Genomic DNA, 15,859 nt, shown 5'->3' on the forward strand with positions numbered 1-15,859 from the left:
CAAGGTGTGAACACTTGTGTATACCACTGTCCAGAATAAGAAGAATTTTACCATTACCTTTGAAGTCTCCTGTGTGCCCTGCCCTGCTCCCATTCCCTTCCCTCCCTCATCAAGAGGTAACTAGTATCCTGAGTTTTGATTTACTCTTTCCTTGCTTTTCTTTATCATTTTACCATATGTGTTTGTAATCTCGAATATACATTGTTATATTTGCGTCTTTGAACTTTACATAAATTGAATCATAGCACAGGTATTCATTTGTGACTTTTTCCACTCAACAGTATGTTTGTGAGTGTTATCTCTTGTTTTTCTCCCATAGCTGTAATTCTTTCATTTCCACTGCTATGTAGTATTCTACTCTGAGAGTACTGCTGTTTACTTACCCATCTTACCAGTGATGACCAGGAGGTTTGTTTCCAGATTTTGCTTTTTGGGCAGCACTTCTGTGAGCATGTTTGTCCTTGTCTGCCAGTGTACACAGGCAAGAATCTTCTAGGGTAGACACCTAAATGTGAGATTGCTGGGTCATAGGCAGTGAATGGTCAACACTACCCTAATACCAGATTATTTTCAAAAGTAGTTGTACTGGTTTTCACTCCCACAAGCAGTGTGTGTTTCAGGTTCTCCACATCCTAGTCTAAACTTGGTTTTGACAGACTGTTGTTTCCAGTCTGGTGGGTGTGAAATAGAATCTCGTGGTTTTAAATTGCATTTCCCTAAATAATAATGAGATTGAGCCTCTTTTCATGGATTTATTAGCCATTAATTTTCTTGCCTAAGAAATTTGCCTGTTTAAGCCTTTTACTCGTTTTTCTATTCTGTTGGTTGTCCTTTTACCGATTTCTTTAAGTTCTGTGTGTAATTTGGATACTAATTTGCTGATTGTATGCATCCCAGTTTATGGCTTATCTTTTCACTTTTTGTAATGCTTTTTAATGAAATCAGATTAATCAGTGTGATCATTTATGGCTTCCCCTTTTTGTGTCTTATTTAAGATATCCTTCCATACCCTGGAGTAATAAAAGTATTCTCCTATACTATATTCTACAAGTTTTATAATTTTACCTTTCACATTTCAGTCTTTGATTTACCTGTGTCCATGTTTATAGTGATGAGTGTGAGTGTGTTTGTTTCTGGGTCCGTTCTTATATCTGGATTTTATGTTGTCATGTGGGTATTTTGTTTTTTTCATCTGAATTTTAGAATCAAGTTCCAAATTTTGTTGGGAGTTTGATTGGAATTGTTTTGAATCTGTAGTTCACTTTGGAGAGAACTTGCATTTTATGATACTAAGTCTTCCTGTTCATGAATATGGTGTGGTTCTCCATTTATCTTGGTCTTCTTTAATGCCTTGTAATAAGGTTTATAGTTTTAAAGACTTTCAATAAGTTTTATGATTTTATTATTACTATTTTTTTAATGTTTATTTATTTATTTGGCTGCGCCGGGTCTTAGTTGCAGCACGAGGGATCTTTGTTGCCACATGTGAGATCTTTAGTTGCAGCATGTGGGCTCTTAGTTGCGGCATGCAGGATTTAGTTACCTGACCAAGGCTCAAACCTGGGCCCCCTGCATTGGGAGCACAGAGTCTTCACCACTGGACCACCAGGGAAGTCCCAAGTTTTATAATTTTAAAGGCTTTGCATGTGTGTTATATTTTATATTTACCCCTAGATATTTATTTATTCCTAGATTTTTAATACTATCGTAAATAATAACTCCTGTTAGCATTAATACATTTTTAAGACTTTATTTTTTTTAGAGCAGCTTTAGGTTTATAAGAAAATTGAGAGGTAGGTACAGAGACTTCCCTTATGCCCCTTTCCCCACACATGCATAGCCTTTCGCTTTGTTAACACTACTCACCACAGTGGTACATTTGTTACCAAGAATGAACCTACGTTAACAAATCATAATCACCCAAAGTCCATAGTTTACTGTAGGTTTCACTCTTGGTGTTGGGTTTGGACAAATGGATAATGTCATATAGGGTATTTTAACTGCCCTAAAAATCCTCCGTGCTCTGCCTGTTCATCTCTTCCCCAATCCCTGGCAACCACTGATCTTCTTACTGTCTCCACAGTTTTGCCTTTTCCAGAATGTCATATAGTAATTGGAATCAAATAGTATGTAACCTTCTCAGATTGGTTTCTTTCACTTAGTAATATGCATTTAACTTTCCTCCATGTGTTTTCATGGCTTATAGCTCATTTCTTTTTAGTGCTGCCTAACATTCCATTGTCTAGATGTACCACAGTTTATTTATCCATTCACCTACTGAAGGACATCTTGGTTGCTTTCAAGTTAGCAGTTATAAATAAAGTAGCTATAAACATCCGTGTGCAGGTTTTTGTGTGGATGTATGTTTTCAGCTCCTTTGGGTAAATACCAAGGAATGCAGTTGCTGGATGATATGGTAAGAGTACGTTTAGTTTTGTTAGGAAACTGCCAAACTCTCCTCCAAAGTGACTGTACCTTTTTTTTTTTTCCGGTATGCGGGCCTCTCACTGTTGTGGCCTCTCCCGTTGCGGAGCACAGGCTCCGGACGCGCAGGCTCAGCGGCCATGGTTCACGGGCCCAGCCGCTCCGCGGCATGTGGGATCTTCCCGGACCGGGGCACGAACCCGTGTCCCCTGCATCAGCAGGCGGACTCTCAACCACTGCGCCACCAGGGAAGCCCCTTGTACCATTTTTAATTCCCACCGTCAGTGAATGACAGTGCATGTTGCTTCACATCCTCACCAGCATTTGGTGTTGTCAGTGCTCTGGATTTTGGCCATTCTAATAGGTGTGTAGTGGTATCTCATTGTCATTTGAATTTACGTTTCCCTGATGACATATGCTATGGAGCATCTTTTCATATGCTTATTTGTGGTCTATATATCTTCTTTGGTTGGGTGTCTGTCAAGGTCTTTGGCCCATGTTTTTAATCTGAATTTTTTTTCTTATTTTTGAGTTTTAAGAGTTTTACTTCTCAAGTAATCTGCCTCTGACCTTCTAGTCTGATTTAGATTCTTCCATTAGTATTCTGTGTATTCCTAAGCCATAACATTTTTTATGAAATACTATTCCTGTTTTAGTATTGTGTACAGACACCTGACAGCTGTGTTTGCAAATAATTAATGAAGAATGAGGAAATGAATAATGTCTCTAATGAAAGTGTGTGTTTTATTCAACAGTGACAACTGAACGCCCCGTGCAGGTGAAGGTGGTCAAAGTCAAGAAATCTGATAAAGGAGATTTCTACAAAAGGCAGATTGCTTGGGCCCTTCGAGACCTTGCTGTGGTAGATGCCAAGGATGCTATTAAAGTATGTTTTTGTTAGTTCTTTGACATGAATTCAGAAAGTGTCTTTCATTTTATAACATAGTATGTTGTCTTCTAAGATGATCTAAACTTGTTTTGTGACCCAGTAGTTCACCACCTAACCAGCAATTAGTCTAAAGTGTATTATCCAACCTTCCATTCTCTCACTTCTCATTCGCAGGCTACTTAAAATAAGTATGTATGTAAGCTTGTTTCATTGTTTGTGCTTTTTTTTTTGAGCTACAATTATGTTTGTTCACAGGCTACATAACTGGAGCAAAATAACCTTGACTGTACATTTCTGCATTTAGATTAGGTATACTTAGTATAAAATCCGTAAATTAGTATGGATTTTAAAGTGGTGTGTTGTGTGAGTAGTTTTTAAAAAAATCATTGTTTTGGTAAAACCTAGTTCAGAAATCACAGAAAATATAATGGTAAAACCTAGTTCAGAAATCACAGAAAATATAACCAAAGTGAATCTTCCTTAGGTAGTCCTTAAAAATAATGTAGAATCACCAGCTGAGGCAGCCAAGCTGGCCCTCTGAAGCTATGGTTTGAATATTGTGGCTCAAGTGATGGCAGTGATAGTGAGTTTCACCCCTTATTTTAAGGACTTTGAAGAATAAGATATAAGACATTAAATAAGATATTAAATAAGATATTAATAAGATACCTTACACCTTAAGTCACACTCAGACTCCAGGAAAGTTGAATAATACGATAATCGTGATAAAGGGCCACCTTTATTCCTGACAGTTCAAGGCTTTTCACAGCAATACCCTTTTTTTTAAAAAAAAAGAAAGAAATAGGGCTTCCCTGGTGGCGCAGTGGTTGAGAGTCCGCCTGCCGATGCAGGGGACATGGGTTCGTGCCCCGGTCCGGGAAGATACCACATGCCGAGGAGCGGCTGGGCCCGTGAGCCATGGCCGCTGAGCCTGCGCGTCCGGAGCCTGTGCTCCGCAATGGGAGAGGCCACAACAGTGAGAGGCCCACATAACGCCAAAAAAAAAAAAAAAAAAAAGAAATAAAGTAGACCCCCTCAGGTTAAAGTAGGTGCTTCTTCCTCTTCAGCCTCTCTAACCCTCCCCCTCATCTTCCTCTGCAGCCCAGAGGCACCTCCAGAGCTCTAGGGAATGCCTTGCACCACATCTACTGTACTGTGGATGGGGCTGATAGCAAGGCTTACTACTGTAACTACATGTGTCCATTGACTGAACTCTACAAGTCTCATACAGTGATTAAAAAGGCACAAAGAAGTGAAAACTACCTTTGTAGAGCAGTCTGATAAAAGTCTGGTTTTATGCTGACCTGGTACAAACCTCTGAGGAACTAAAAGCTGGACAGCATGACAGGCAGTTGAGTCAGGTGCAAGAAGATTTTTTTAATGAAGCAGAAACAGCTTTAGGAGAGTCCTGCATATCTGTAGAGTTGAGATTTCTTCCAAAATGTAGAGAATGCCTGTTCTTTAAATATTTCAGGCAAACTGGGCCTTTGCTTTATTCCTAAAAAGCACCCAGTTTTTAGAAAAATGTGGGATGTGGAAAACGGGGTCTGACAGGTGCTTTGAATGTGGGTGCATGTATATGTATTTGGAAAGAACATGAAAATGAGATTTTAAAAAACACTTCAATTATTTAATAATTTCTGTTATTATGGGAAGGATCAAGAGTAGAGATTTTCTGTTTAAGACAAAATACTTGAAAGGCTTTTTAGAAATTCACCTTTATTAAAAAGCCTTTTTCTCTTCAGTAGTTCCACACTTCATAACCCCGTTGACTTGTGTAATTCACTAACATTGCTGAATGCTTATTTGAATGCTTTCCTCAGCTGACACCTCATTGCTGACTTGCTTAATGGATTTTTTTTCATTTTATGCAGGCACCTTGGTGTGTGTACGCTACATATGGATATAAAACATAAAATTTTTATACATAGCCTAACATTAGCCATTTTGCATCACACATTAATAATTTTTTAAAAAAGATTATTTATTTATTTATTTTTGGCTGTGTTGCATCTTCATTGCTGCGCGCGGGCTTTCTCTAGTTGCAGTGAGCGGGGGCTACTCTTAATTGCGGTGCACGGGCTTCTCATTGTCGTGGCTTCTCTTGTTGCGAAGCACGGGATCTAGGCACACAGGCTTCAGTAGTTGTGGCACACAGGCTCAGTAGTCGTGGCTCCTGGGCTTAGTTACTCCACGGCATGTGGCATCTTCCCAGACCAGGGCTCGAACCCGTGTCCCCTGCATTGGCAAGCGGATTCTTAACCACTGTGCCACCAGGGAAGTCCCTGCATCACGCATTGATTTGTGTGAATGTTGCTGCTGGAGCAGTCAGCCTCTTTTATGGCATTATGTGAAATATTCCCAGGGAAGAGATCATTTCCCGTCAAGCTTCATATGAGTTGCCAAGACTCTTAGATTTCTTTATAAATATTAATGCAATTATTTTTTTTTAATTTTTGAATTTTATTTTATTTTTTATACAGCAGGTTCTTATTAGTCATCCATTTTATACACATCAGTGTATACATGTCAATCCCAATCTTCCAATTCATCACACCACCACCACCACCACGCCCCTCCACTGCTTTCCCCCCTTGGTGTGCATACGTTTGTTCTCTACATTTGTGTCTCAATTTCTGCCCTGCAAACCGGTTCATCTGTACTATTTTTCTAGGTTCCACATATATGCGTTAATATATTTGTTTTTCTCTTTCTGACTTACTTCACTCTGTATGACAGTCTCTAGATCCATCCACATCTCTACAAATGGCCCAGTTTTGTTTCTTTTTATGGCTGAGTAATATTCCATTGTATATATGTACCACATCTTCTCTATCCATTCATCTGTCGATGGGCATTTAGGTTGCTTCCATGACCTGGCTATTGTAAATAGTGCTGCAATGAACATTGGGGTGCATGTGTCTTTTTGAATTATGGTTTTCTCTGGGTATATGCCCAGTAGTGGGATTGTTGGGTATATGGTAATTCTATTTTTAGTTTTTTAAGGAACCTCCATACTGTTCTACATAGTGGCTGTATCAGTTTACATTCCCACCAACAGTGCAAGAGGGTTCCCTTTTCTCCACACCCTCTCCAGCATTTGTTGTTTGTAGATTTTCTGATGATGCCCATTCTAACTGGTGTGAGGTGATCCCTCATTGTAGTTTTGATTTGCATTTCTCTAATAATTAGTGATGTTGAGCAGCTTTTCATGTGCTTCTTGGCCATCTGTATGTCTTCTTTAGAGAAACGTCTATTTAGGTCTTCTGCCCATTTTTGAATTGGGTTGTTTGTTTTTTTAATATTGAGCTGCATGAGCTGTTTATATATTTTGGAGATTAATCCTTTGTCCATTGATTTGTTTGCAAATATTTTCTCCCATTTTGAGGGCTGTTTTTTGTCTTTTTTTTTTTTTTTTTTTTTGCTGTACGCGGGCCTCTCACTGTTGTGGCCTCTCCCGTTGTGGAGCACAGCGGCCATGGCTCGCGGGCCTAGCCGCTCCGCGACATGTGGGATCTTCCCAGACCGGAGCACGAACCCGTGTCCCCTGCATTTGCAGGCGAACTCTCAACCACTGCGCCACCAGGGAAGCCCTGTTTTTTGTCTTTTTTATGGTTTCCTTTGCTGTGCAAAAGCTTTGAAGTTTCATTAGGTCCCACTTGTTTATTTTTGTTTTTATTTCCATTACTCTAGGAGGTGGATCAGAAAAGAGCTTGCTGTGATTTATGTCAAAGAGTGTTCTTCCTATGTTTTCCTCTAAGAGACTTACAGTGTCCAGTCTTACATTTAGGTCTCTAATCTATTTTGAGTTTATTTTTGTGTATGGTGTTAGGGAGTGTTCTAATTTCATTCTTTTACATGTAGCTGTCCAGTTTTCCCGACACCACTTACTGAAGAGACTGTCTTCTCCATTGTATATCCTTGCCTCGTTTGTCATAGATTAGTTGATCATAGGTGTGTGGGTTTATCTCTGGGCTTTCTATCCTGTTCCATTTATCCATATTTCTGTTTTTGTGCCAGTACCATATTGTCTTGATTACTGTAGCTTTGTAGTATAGTCTGAAGTCAGGGAGTCTGATTCCTCCAGTTTGTGTTTTTCCCTCAAGACTGCTTTGCCTATTTGGCGTCTTTTGTGTCTCCATACAAACTTTAAGATTTTTTGTTCTAGTTCTGTAAAAAATGCCATTGGTAATTTGATAGGGATTGCATTGAATCTGTAGTTTTCTTTCGGTAGTATAGTCATTTTCACAATATTGATCCTTCCAATCCAAGAACATGGTATCTCTCTATCTGTTGGTATCATCTTTAATTTCTTTCATCAGTGTCTTATAGTTTTCTGCATAGAGGTCTTCTGCCTCCCTCGGTAGGTTTTTTCCTAGGTATTTTATTCTTTTTGTTGCAATGGTGAATGGGATTGTTTCCTTACTTTCTCTTTCTGATCTTTCATTGTTAGTGTATAGGAATGCAAGAGATTTCTGTGCATTAATTTTGTATCCTGCAACTTTACCAAATTCATTGATTAGCTCTAGTAGTTTTCTGGTAGCATCTTTAGGATTTTCTATGTATAGTATCATGTCATCTGCAAACAGTGACAGTTTTACTTCTTCTTTTCCAATTTGTATTCCTCTTATTTCTTTTTGTTCTCTGATTGCTGTGGCTAGGACTTCCGAAACTATTTTGAATAGTTGTGAGAGTGGACATCCTTGTCCACAATTACCTTTTTTTAAAAAAAAATTTATTTAGTTGATTTACAATGTTGTGTTAATTTCTGCTGTACAGAAAAGTGATTCAGTTATACATATATATATATACATTCTTTTTCATATTCTTTTCTATTATGGTTTATCACAGAATATTGAATATAGTTCCCTGTGCTATACAGTAGGACCTTGTTTATCTCTTCTATGTATAATAGTTTGGATCTGCTAATCCCAAACTCCCAGTACATCCCTTCTCCACCTCTCCTCCCCCTTGGCCATCACAAGTCTGGTCTCTATGTCAGTGAGTCTGTTTCTGTTTCACAGATAAGTTCATTTGTGTCACATTTTAGATTCCACATATAAGTGATATCATATGTATTTGTCCTCCATCTGACTAACTTCACTTAGTATGATACTCTCTAGTAGCATCCATGTTGCTGCAAATGGCATTATTTCATTCTTTTTTATGGCTAAGTAGTATTTCATTGTATATATGTACCACATCATCTTTATCCATTCATCTGTCGATGCACATATAGGTTGTTTTTCTGTCGTGGCTGTGGTAAATAGTGCTGCAGTGAACATTGGGGTGCATTTATCTTTTCAAATTATAGTTTTGTCCAGGTATATGCCCAGGAATGGGATTGCTGGATCATATGGCAACTCTATTTTTAGTTCTTTGAGGAACCTCCATACTGTTTTCCGTAGTGGCTGCACCAACTTATAATGCAATTACCTTTTCATTGTAAGTGAAAGTTTTTAATCTTTTGTCACTTTAATTCTGCTTATTGAGCTATAAATTCATTAGTACATCCATGCTACTGTAATATGATTGTACCATAGGTAAGTCTTGATCCCTAAATTATCCCAGATCTTCACAGTGAAAGTCATATCACTTTCCTTGCCTACTTATGGTCTTTATTACATTTTATTCCCCCTAAATAACACTTTAAATTAATTGAATACATGTTTAGCCTTCTATAGAACATTAAAAACATTTGATTCTATTTTTAATTCCTTGATGTGAAGGAAAGTATACATCCATATGTTTTCATATTTTATACAGTAGTCAAGTAGTTCTAAATTCAAGGGAGAATATCAAGGCATGAAAATATTTCTGTAATGTGGCTTAAGAGACATGTAGAGAGCATAGTGCAGTTCTCTCACAACAGTTGAACTTCTTTTTCATTTGAAATGACCTTAAAAGGCCTGTATTTTTTCCTTTTGAGACACCTTTAATTGTTCTGTATTTTCAGAATTGTAAACAGGAGCAGTCCCTGCTTTTCACCTCATTTGTTCTTGGAAATCACACTAGGGTATAGATTGTATTTTTTCTCACATGTTATAGTGAGAAGATTCACAGCTGTGAATAATAGCACATTATCAAAGAAAAAGTATAACTCCAAAACCCCATAGGCAATTTAAAAAGAAAAATTAGGTCCACATCAAAACCAGAAACCATTGCCATCTTATAAACTAGAAAGCTGAGACACAGGCCATTAGACATCCTATACTTTCACTCATAGACCTAACGGGCATAGAAAGGAAATTACCAGAACACTATGTTGTTTTTAATCCAGCTTCTTTTGAGAGGTACACAAAATTTGTGCTATAAATTGAATTCTCCAAACCATTTTCTGCAAGTCACTTAGTCGATTTTGTGTGTGTGTGTGCGTGTGCACATTCCTTGCCATTTTATTATGTGCGGGTCCGTGTAACCACTGCTACAATCAAGATACAGAAGTATTACAACACCTTAAAGAGCTCCCTCAGCTACCTCTTTATAGCACACCCATCCTCTTTCCTCCCCTCTACAATCCCTGACTCCTGACAACCACTAATCTATTCTCCATCTCATCTATTTCGAGTAGAATTTCATTTTGATTTATTTATAGTTATTGGAGACTATCTCTTTGTGTAGATATTTAGGTATGACATTATATAGACATAACTTAGTTTTGCTTGTGCTGACATTACCAGTTTCAGTGAGGGAAAAAACATTTTAGTCGATTTTTTTTTTTTTTTTTTTTTTTTTTGCTGCGTTGGGTCTTCATTGCTATGCGTGCGCTTTCTCTAGTTGCAGCGAGCGGGGGCTACTCTTCATTGCAGTGCATGGGCTTCTCAATGCAGTGGCTTCTCTTGTTGTGGAGCACGGGCTCTAGGCATGAGGCCTTCAGTAGTTGTGGCACATGGGCTCAGTAGTTGTGGCTCGCGGGCTCTAGAGCGCAGGCTTAGTAGCTGTGGCGCATGGGCTTAGTTGCTGTGTGGCATGTGGGATCTTCCCGGACCAGGGCTTGAACCTGTGTCCCCTGCGCTGGCAGGTGGATTCTTGACCACTGTGCCACCAGGGAAGTCCCCCTTTTAGTAGATTTGTAATGGTGATTTTTTTTTCCAACAACAGCTTCAACTTCTTTTTGTTTTATTGAAATATATATTTTACAATAATGAAAAGAGAATATGATCAAAAACAATATCTTTTGTATATTTTTATTTCAGGAAAATCCTGAATTTGATTTACATTTTGAAAAAATATATAAATGGGTTGCCAGCAGCACTGCTGAAAAGAATGCATTTATTTCATGCATTTGGAAACTGAATCAGCGATATCTCCGGAAGAAAATTGATTTTGTCAATGTTAGCTCACAGCTTTTAGAAGGTAAAGTTAAATAAAAATGTATATGTAAAATCAGGTATATCTGTAAGTGAATATATAATTTGGCATTACTCAAAGTATTTAAAACTCTGAATTATCTTTTTTGTAAAGGAATTTTAAGATAATTTTTCTTATTGCAGAAGTGATGCTTATTCATTATAGAAAACTGATTCATTAAATTAAATGAAAATCACTCATAAACTTAATCCTTGGAGATAACTGTGCATTTCTATGCATACTGAAATGCTTTTTTTTAAATAAAGAAATTTATGTTGCTACCTAACATGCCTTTTCATATAGTGTTTCGTGAACATTTTCCATGTTATTAAACACCCCAACATTATTTTTAATGGCACTATAGTATTCAATTGTATTGGATATACTATAATTTTTTAACTAATCACTTAAAAAAATTTTTCCAATCTTTGCTTATCTTAAACAGCTCTGAGATGAATATCCTTGTAGCTGTATTTTTGTGTAGAGTGTAGGTGTAGTGTTTAAGAAACAACTCTGGAGTCAGACTGCCTGGGTTCAAATACTGGCTTTGTCACTTACTATAGCTGTGTGACCTTGGGTTACTCTATGTTTCAGTTTCTCGTATGTCAGAAACAGAGATAATAATAGTATCGACTCCATAGGATTGTTTTAAGGATTAAATTAATATATGAACATGATGAGAACAATGCCAGATATATAGTAAGAACTCAATTATATATTAACAATTATTATTCTATTATCAGGATGAAGTCCTAAGACGTGAGGTTAATTAGGGTATTTTAGATCAGTATGTCTTCAGGAATATTACTAGGGATTATTTTGTGTTACAAGACAAAAACTCTACTGTTAATTGTTGAAAATATACAATGAGGTTTTTTTCTTTTAAAATATCTTTTATGAAGACATACACATTGTGAGAAGATGGTTTCTGTGTGCCTTGGGGATGCAATTTGTGTTGTATTCTTTATCTCAAAGAAAGCAATTGAAGTAACAGCAGGTGGACAGAGTTGTTGCCCCTTTATTGAGAAAAAAAAAAGTAGATTTGTTCTAAATTATATATTAGAAAGAAAACTTAGATTTGTCCTAAGTTGTATATTAGCATTTCAAAATAGAAGCTTCTGTTCTGTCAAGTGAAACATCTGAAATTGCCAATATTCAACCATTTTGACCTATAAAAATGGCAGTTTCAGATGCTTCAGACTATTCCTTGACTTAGTCACTTGCCTCTGTCCTTTCTCCATTTTGTTTTACTTAATTCCTTTGCTGTTTGGTTATCTATCTTTCTCTCCCTAAATGTAGTATTCTTGTCCATCACTTATTAATTAGTGAGGCCATTACTGGTTTCAGGCTTGATGCTTGGAACTGGCAGAGGCAAGTCACATCTCTCAGGCCACATGCTTCTCCCTGCAGTGGGGCTGGCCTTGTGTCGGAGCCCTCAGGGTTGCCATCTCGCCAACATTAGCCTCCAGTGTCTTGGTGGTTGAGTGTGTTGAGGGAATAACCTTTAAGAAATTTTTGGTAATTTTCCATGCTTTGAATAGTGGCTTAATTTGTTCTGAGTAGCTTTCTTTTTTTTTTTTTTAACCATTTCAGGGTTGAACATTCTGATCAGTGAATGACTCATAAGCTTTCTGTTCTGTTTTTGAATATGATGTGTTTCCAGATGTTACTTATTGCCTAAGATGTATTTTAAACCAATATATTTCATTCAGTCAACAATATGGGCAAGTACATACCTACCTGTATTTACCTCATTAAGGAATTGAGAAGAGTATTGCTGTTTTTTGAGAATGAGGTGACTAGCTTTAAAAAAAGACAAGACATTTAATTTTTCAGGGCCTTAAATGAAGGTGTAGACATTTTTATTTTTATAAATATTACCTAATTGAGATCAATTTTAAGAATACTGAGATCCTTAAAGAGCTCATTTTGAAAATCACCTTCTATAAATTAGTAACTGTGGCTTTGGTTTAATGGAGTTCATATAGTAGCTTTATTAATGTCCATAAACTTGTTTAATGTTTTACTGGACTTTAAAATCATGGCCACTAACTCCCATTTTTTAAAAAAAAGTCTCTAAGCTTTGGGTTATGTTAGAAAACAAATGAGAAATTATCAACATCTCCTTTTAAGAGCTAAGTAATCATTCAAGTAAGTAAGACTGTTCATTGGGAATGTTAGCAGTAGCAGCTTTAGTAGTTTTTATTGGTGACAGTTGAATGTTCGTGCTAATAATTGGGGCTTCTTAGTAGAATAAGGTTCTTAAAACAGGACTTTGTTAGTAGTTGAAGTAGAGTGAAGTTTTTGTTTGGCCTTTTCTTTTTCATTCTTGCAGCCAGATTTTTTTTTTTTTTTTTTTTTTTGCGGTACGCGGGCCTCTCACTGTTGCGGAGCACAGGCTCCGGACGCGCAGGCTCAGCCGCTCCGCGGCATGTGGGATCCTCCCAGACCGGGGCACGAACCCATGTCCCCTGCATCGGCAGGCAGACTCTCAACCACTGCGCCACCAGGGAAGCCCCAGATTTTTTTTTTAAATCTTTGACTTGAATCCTTAAAAGCCAGCTTGAACTGATAATCGTGTGTGTTTTTTTAAACTGCTTCCATCTTGTCCTTTCTAACAATGTTTTATGACTAATACATTGTGAGGGAGTGTCTGGGTAAAGGTTTGGGCCTTGAGTGAAAATAACTAGACTAAACGCATGAGTCACAACTGACCTATAAGCAATCCCCAGGAAGTGATCTGTTTCCCAGTTTTCTCCTCCAAGGACTTGGCAGTACTGTTTCATAAACGACTAAGAGAAAATAGAAATATAAATGTATTTTTAGTCACTGTCAGAAAATGAATTTAAAAAATGAACACTGGAAATTTAGCTTCTTGTGGATATTTCCAGTTTGTAGTTGTATTTGACATTGTCTTTTAAGCTTTAATGTAGCATGAAGTTCGAATGAAATATGGGTAGTATTTTTAAAATTTAAACCTGTGTACGTTTCTAGCCAGCTAATATTCTTTGCTTACTTTCCTCTGCTTTTTTCATACCTTTTTACTCTCCAGAACTGCCTAAAGTTACAGAAGGTGCGTAACACCTTTTCTTCTTATTCTATTCCATAGATTTTTATTACTTGACATTGTTATGTACTGTTGGTTGCATACTTTATGAAATTGTGTGCAGGGAAAAGTATATTACTACAAAATCCATATGGTAATAAAAATCGATGATAGTATTCATTATTGACTTCCAAAGGGCTGTTTTATGGAAGAGAAAATACTTCTGAAGCAGTTATGATCACTTAAAATATTTGTTTATTTTTAAATATTTACTTGTGCAAGGAGCTGTACAGAATGGTTTAGGCATTCCCTGACCCCTAGTGGCTAAGAAGCTGTCACACATGACAGTTTAACATTTCCACAGTGACTGTTTCAAAGGACTAGGAGCTCGATGATGCTACTGTAAGGAACTTATATTTATATACTGTAATCTGTAATTGCCTGTACCAAAAGTTTTATCCCCCTCCTTTTTTTTCTGGGACATTATCTAAATCGGCCTAATTGCCATTCTTAAGAGTAAACCGTTTGTTACTTTGAATTAGGTGTTTTTTGTTCTAGGACAAATGAACATATGTCATGTCACACTGAATGCAAATATTCATTTTCATACAGAATAATATTTCAAACATCTAGTGTTTGTGATTTTAACATGTCACATGAGTTGATGAAAATCAATGACTTTGTTTCGAGGTTTATTTAGGGGTAAAAATTATTTTTTTTAAATTTTACCTCTCTTAACCTCAAGATTTATATAAATCCCACATGCTGAGTGTATTCTCTCAAAAAACTGAGCCGAGACATTTACCCAGAAAGCATCTCAGATTTGACTTCATGGTCTTTTGTTTTGAAGCAGGAAAACAGTTTAAATTTTTGTAATTTCACTCAGCTGTGTAGTTGTTGCTCTTCTTACTACAGTATACAGTTACTGAGAAAGTTTCTATTAGCTGATCTTTAGAAATTTTATTAACACATGTGAAAAATTTTTAAAGATAGAAATGGAAAATTCAGTTAATATTTTCAGTGCCCAAAATAAATTGTGAATTGTAGATGCATTTTTAAAATTTCAATTGAAAGTTATTTGGAGAAAAAAACAAAACATAACAAAGACAAAAAGAACAAAGATAACAGAAGAAAATGTTACCTGGGAAAAAAAGGGAAGCAAATTATTTTTCATGTGTCCTGAACTCATAATCATTGTTTTGTTAGAGCGACAGCCACTTCAGGTAGGGGGAAAGGTTAGTCTTGCACACATGCTTTGTTTCTGGTTTTGTATTTGTTTTATAGTTTATGTTTTGGGAAACTGTGACTAAAGCCTATTTTAACACAAGTCGGTGAATTAGACTGCATGCTTTTGTTATAATAATTATGTTAACATGCAGTTCTTCATAATAATAAGGGTTTTTTTTCATAGATTTTGAATCATTTTTCCTATTTTTCAGCCGCTAAATGTGACCTGTGCTTATAACTGACCTTACCTATAAGTACAGTGCTATTGTCCATCCTACTTTTTTTTACTACTTTATTTTTAATTTTTACCTTCTTTAAGAATCTGTTCCAAGTGGAGAAAATCAGAGTGTGACAGGAGGCGATGAAGAAGCAGTGGATGAATACCAAGAGTTAAATGCAAGAGAAGAGCAGGATATTGAGATAATGATGGAAGGCTGTGAGTATGCAATTTCAAATGCCGAGGCCTTTGCAGAAAGGTTGTCCAGAGAGCTGCAGGTGCTAGATGGGGTAAGCCTTTCTTGTAATCTATGATTAGTGATGTGTGTGTAGTGAATTGAGGAGACTGGTGATGTTCATATTTTACTGCCTGAGCACTTAAGCCTGGGTAGTGTGATTATTGCTGTCTTTCTCTATAAGTGCATCACCAGCTGCCATCAGTCTTTCACTGTTCTTGTTCAAAAGACAACCATGCCTAATAGGCCAATGAAGGCAGTTGGCTGAGGTTCTGGATTTGGGGAGCTTCTTGATTTGAATTGATGGAAGTAAAAAGTAGCCAGCCTGAAACCAACTTGAGGGTTGATTTCCCCAGCCTCTGAAACACCTCAGAATATTTCAGTGCAAAAGAATAGCGTTTTTGTGGTTTGAAGGAAAAAAAAAAAAAGGTACAGGTTAGAAAGAGAGAAATTGGGCTGAAAGAAGTGAAT

General features: G+C 36.9%; 1 protein-coding gene across 7 annotated transcripts in view; it reads left to right on the top strand.

Moving 5' to 3' along the window:
• EXOC1 (exocyst complex component 1) overlaps nucleotides 1-15,859 on the top strand; it is a 93,645-nt gene that overhangs the window by 5,166 nt on the left and 72,620 nt on the right. For 6 of the 7 annotated variants that reach the window (XM_089911955.1, XM_089911956.1, XM_089911954.1 and 3 more), the window contains exons 3-5: nucleotides 3,180-3,310; nucleotides 10,510-10,669; nucleotides 15,256-15,443. In XM_089911955.1, coding sequence (XP_089768081.1) covers nucleotides 3,180-3,310; nucleotides 10,510-10,669; nucleotides 15,256-15,443 — 479 coding nt within the window. Of the gene's footprint in view, nucleotides 1-3,179; nucleotides 3,311-10,509; nucleotides 10,670-15,255; nucleotides 15,444-15,859 lie in introns of those variants that run through there. The other variant, XM_089911957.1, reaches the window with a different exon arrangement.

The sequence above is a fragment of the Delphinapterus leucas genome, chromosome 5 (genome assembly GCF_059928025.1).
Source record: "Delphinapterus leucas isolate spDelLeu-1000000601 "Yukka" chromosome 5, BTC_Dleu_Yukka2, whole genome shotgun sequence".
Lineage (NCBI taxonomy): Eukaryota > Metazoa > Chordata > Mammalia > Artiodactyla > Monodontidae > Delphinapterus > Delphinapterus leucas.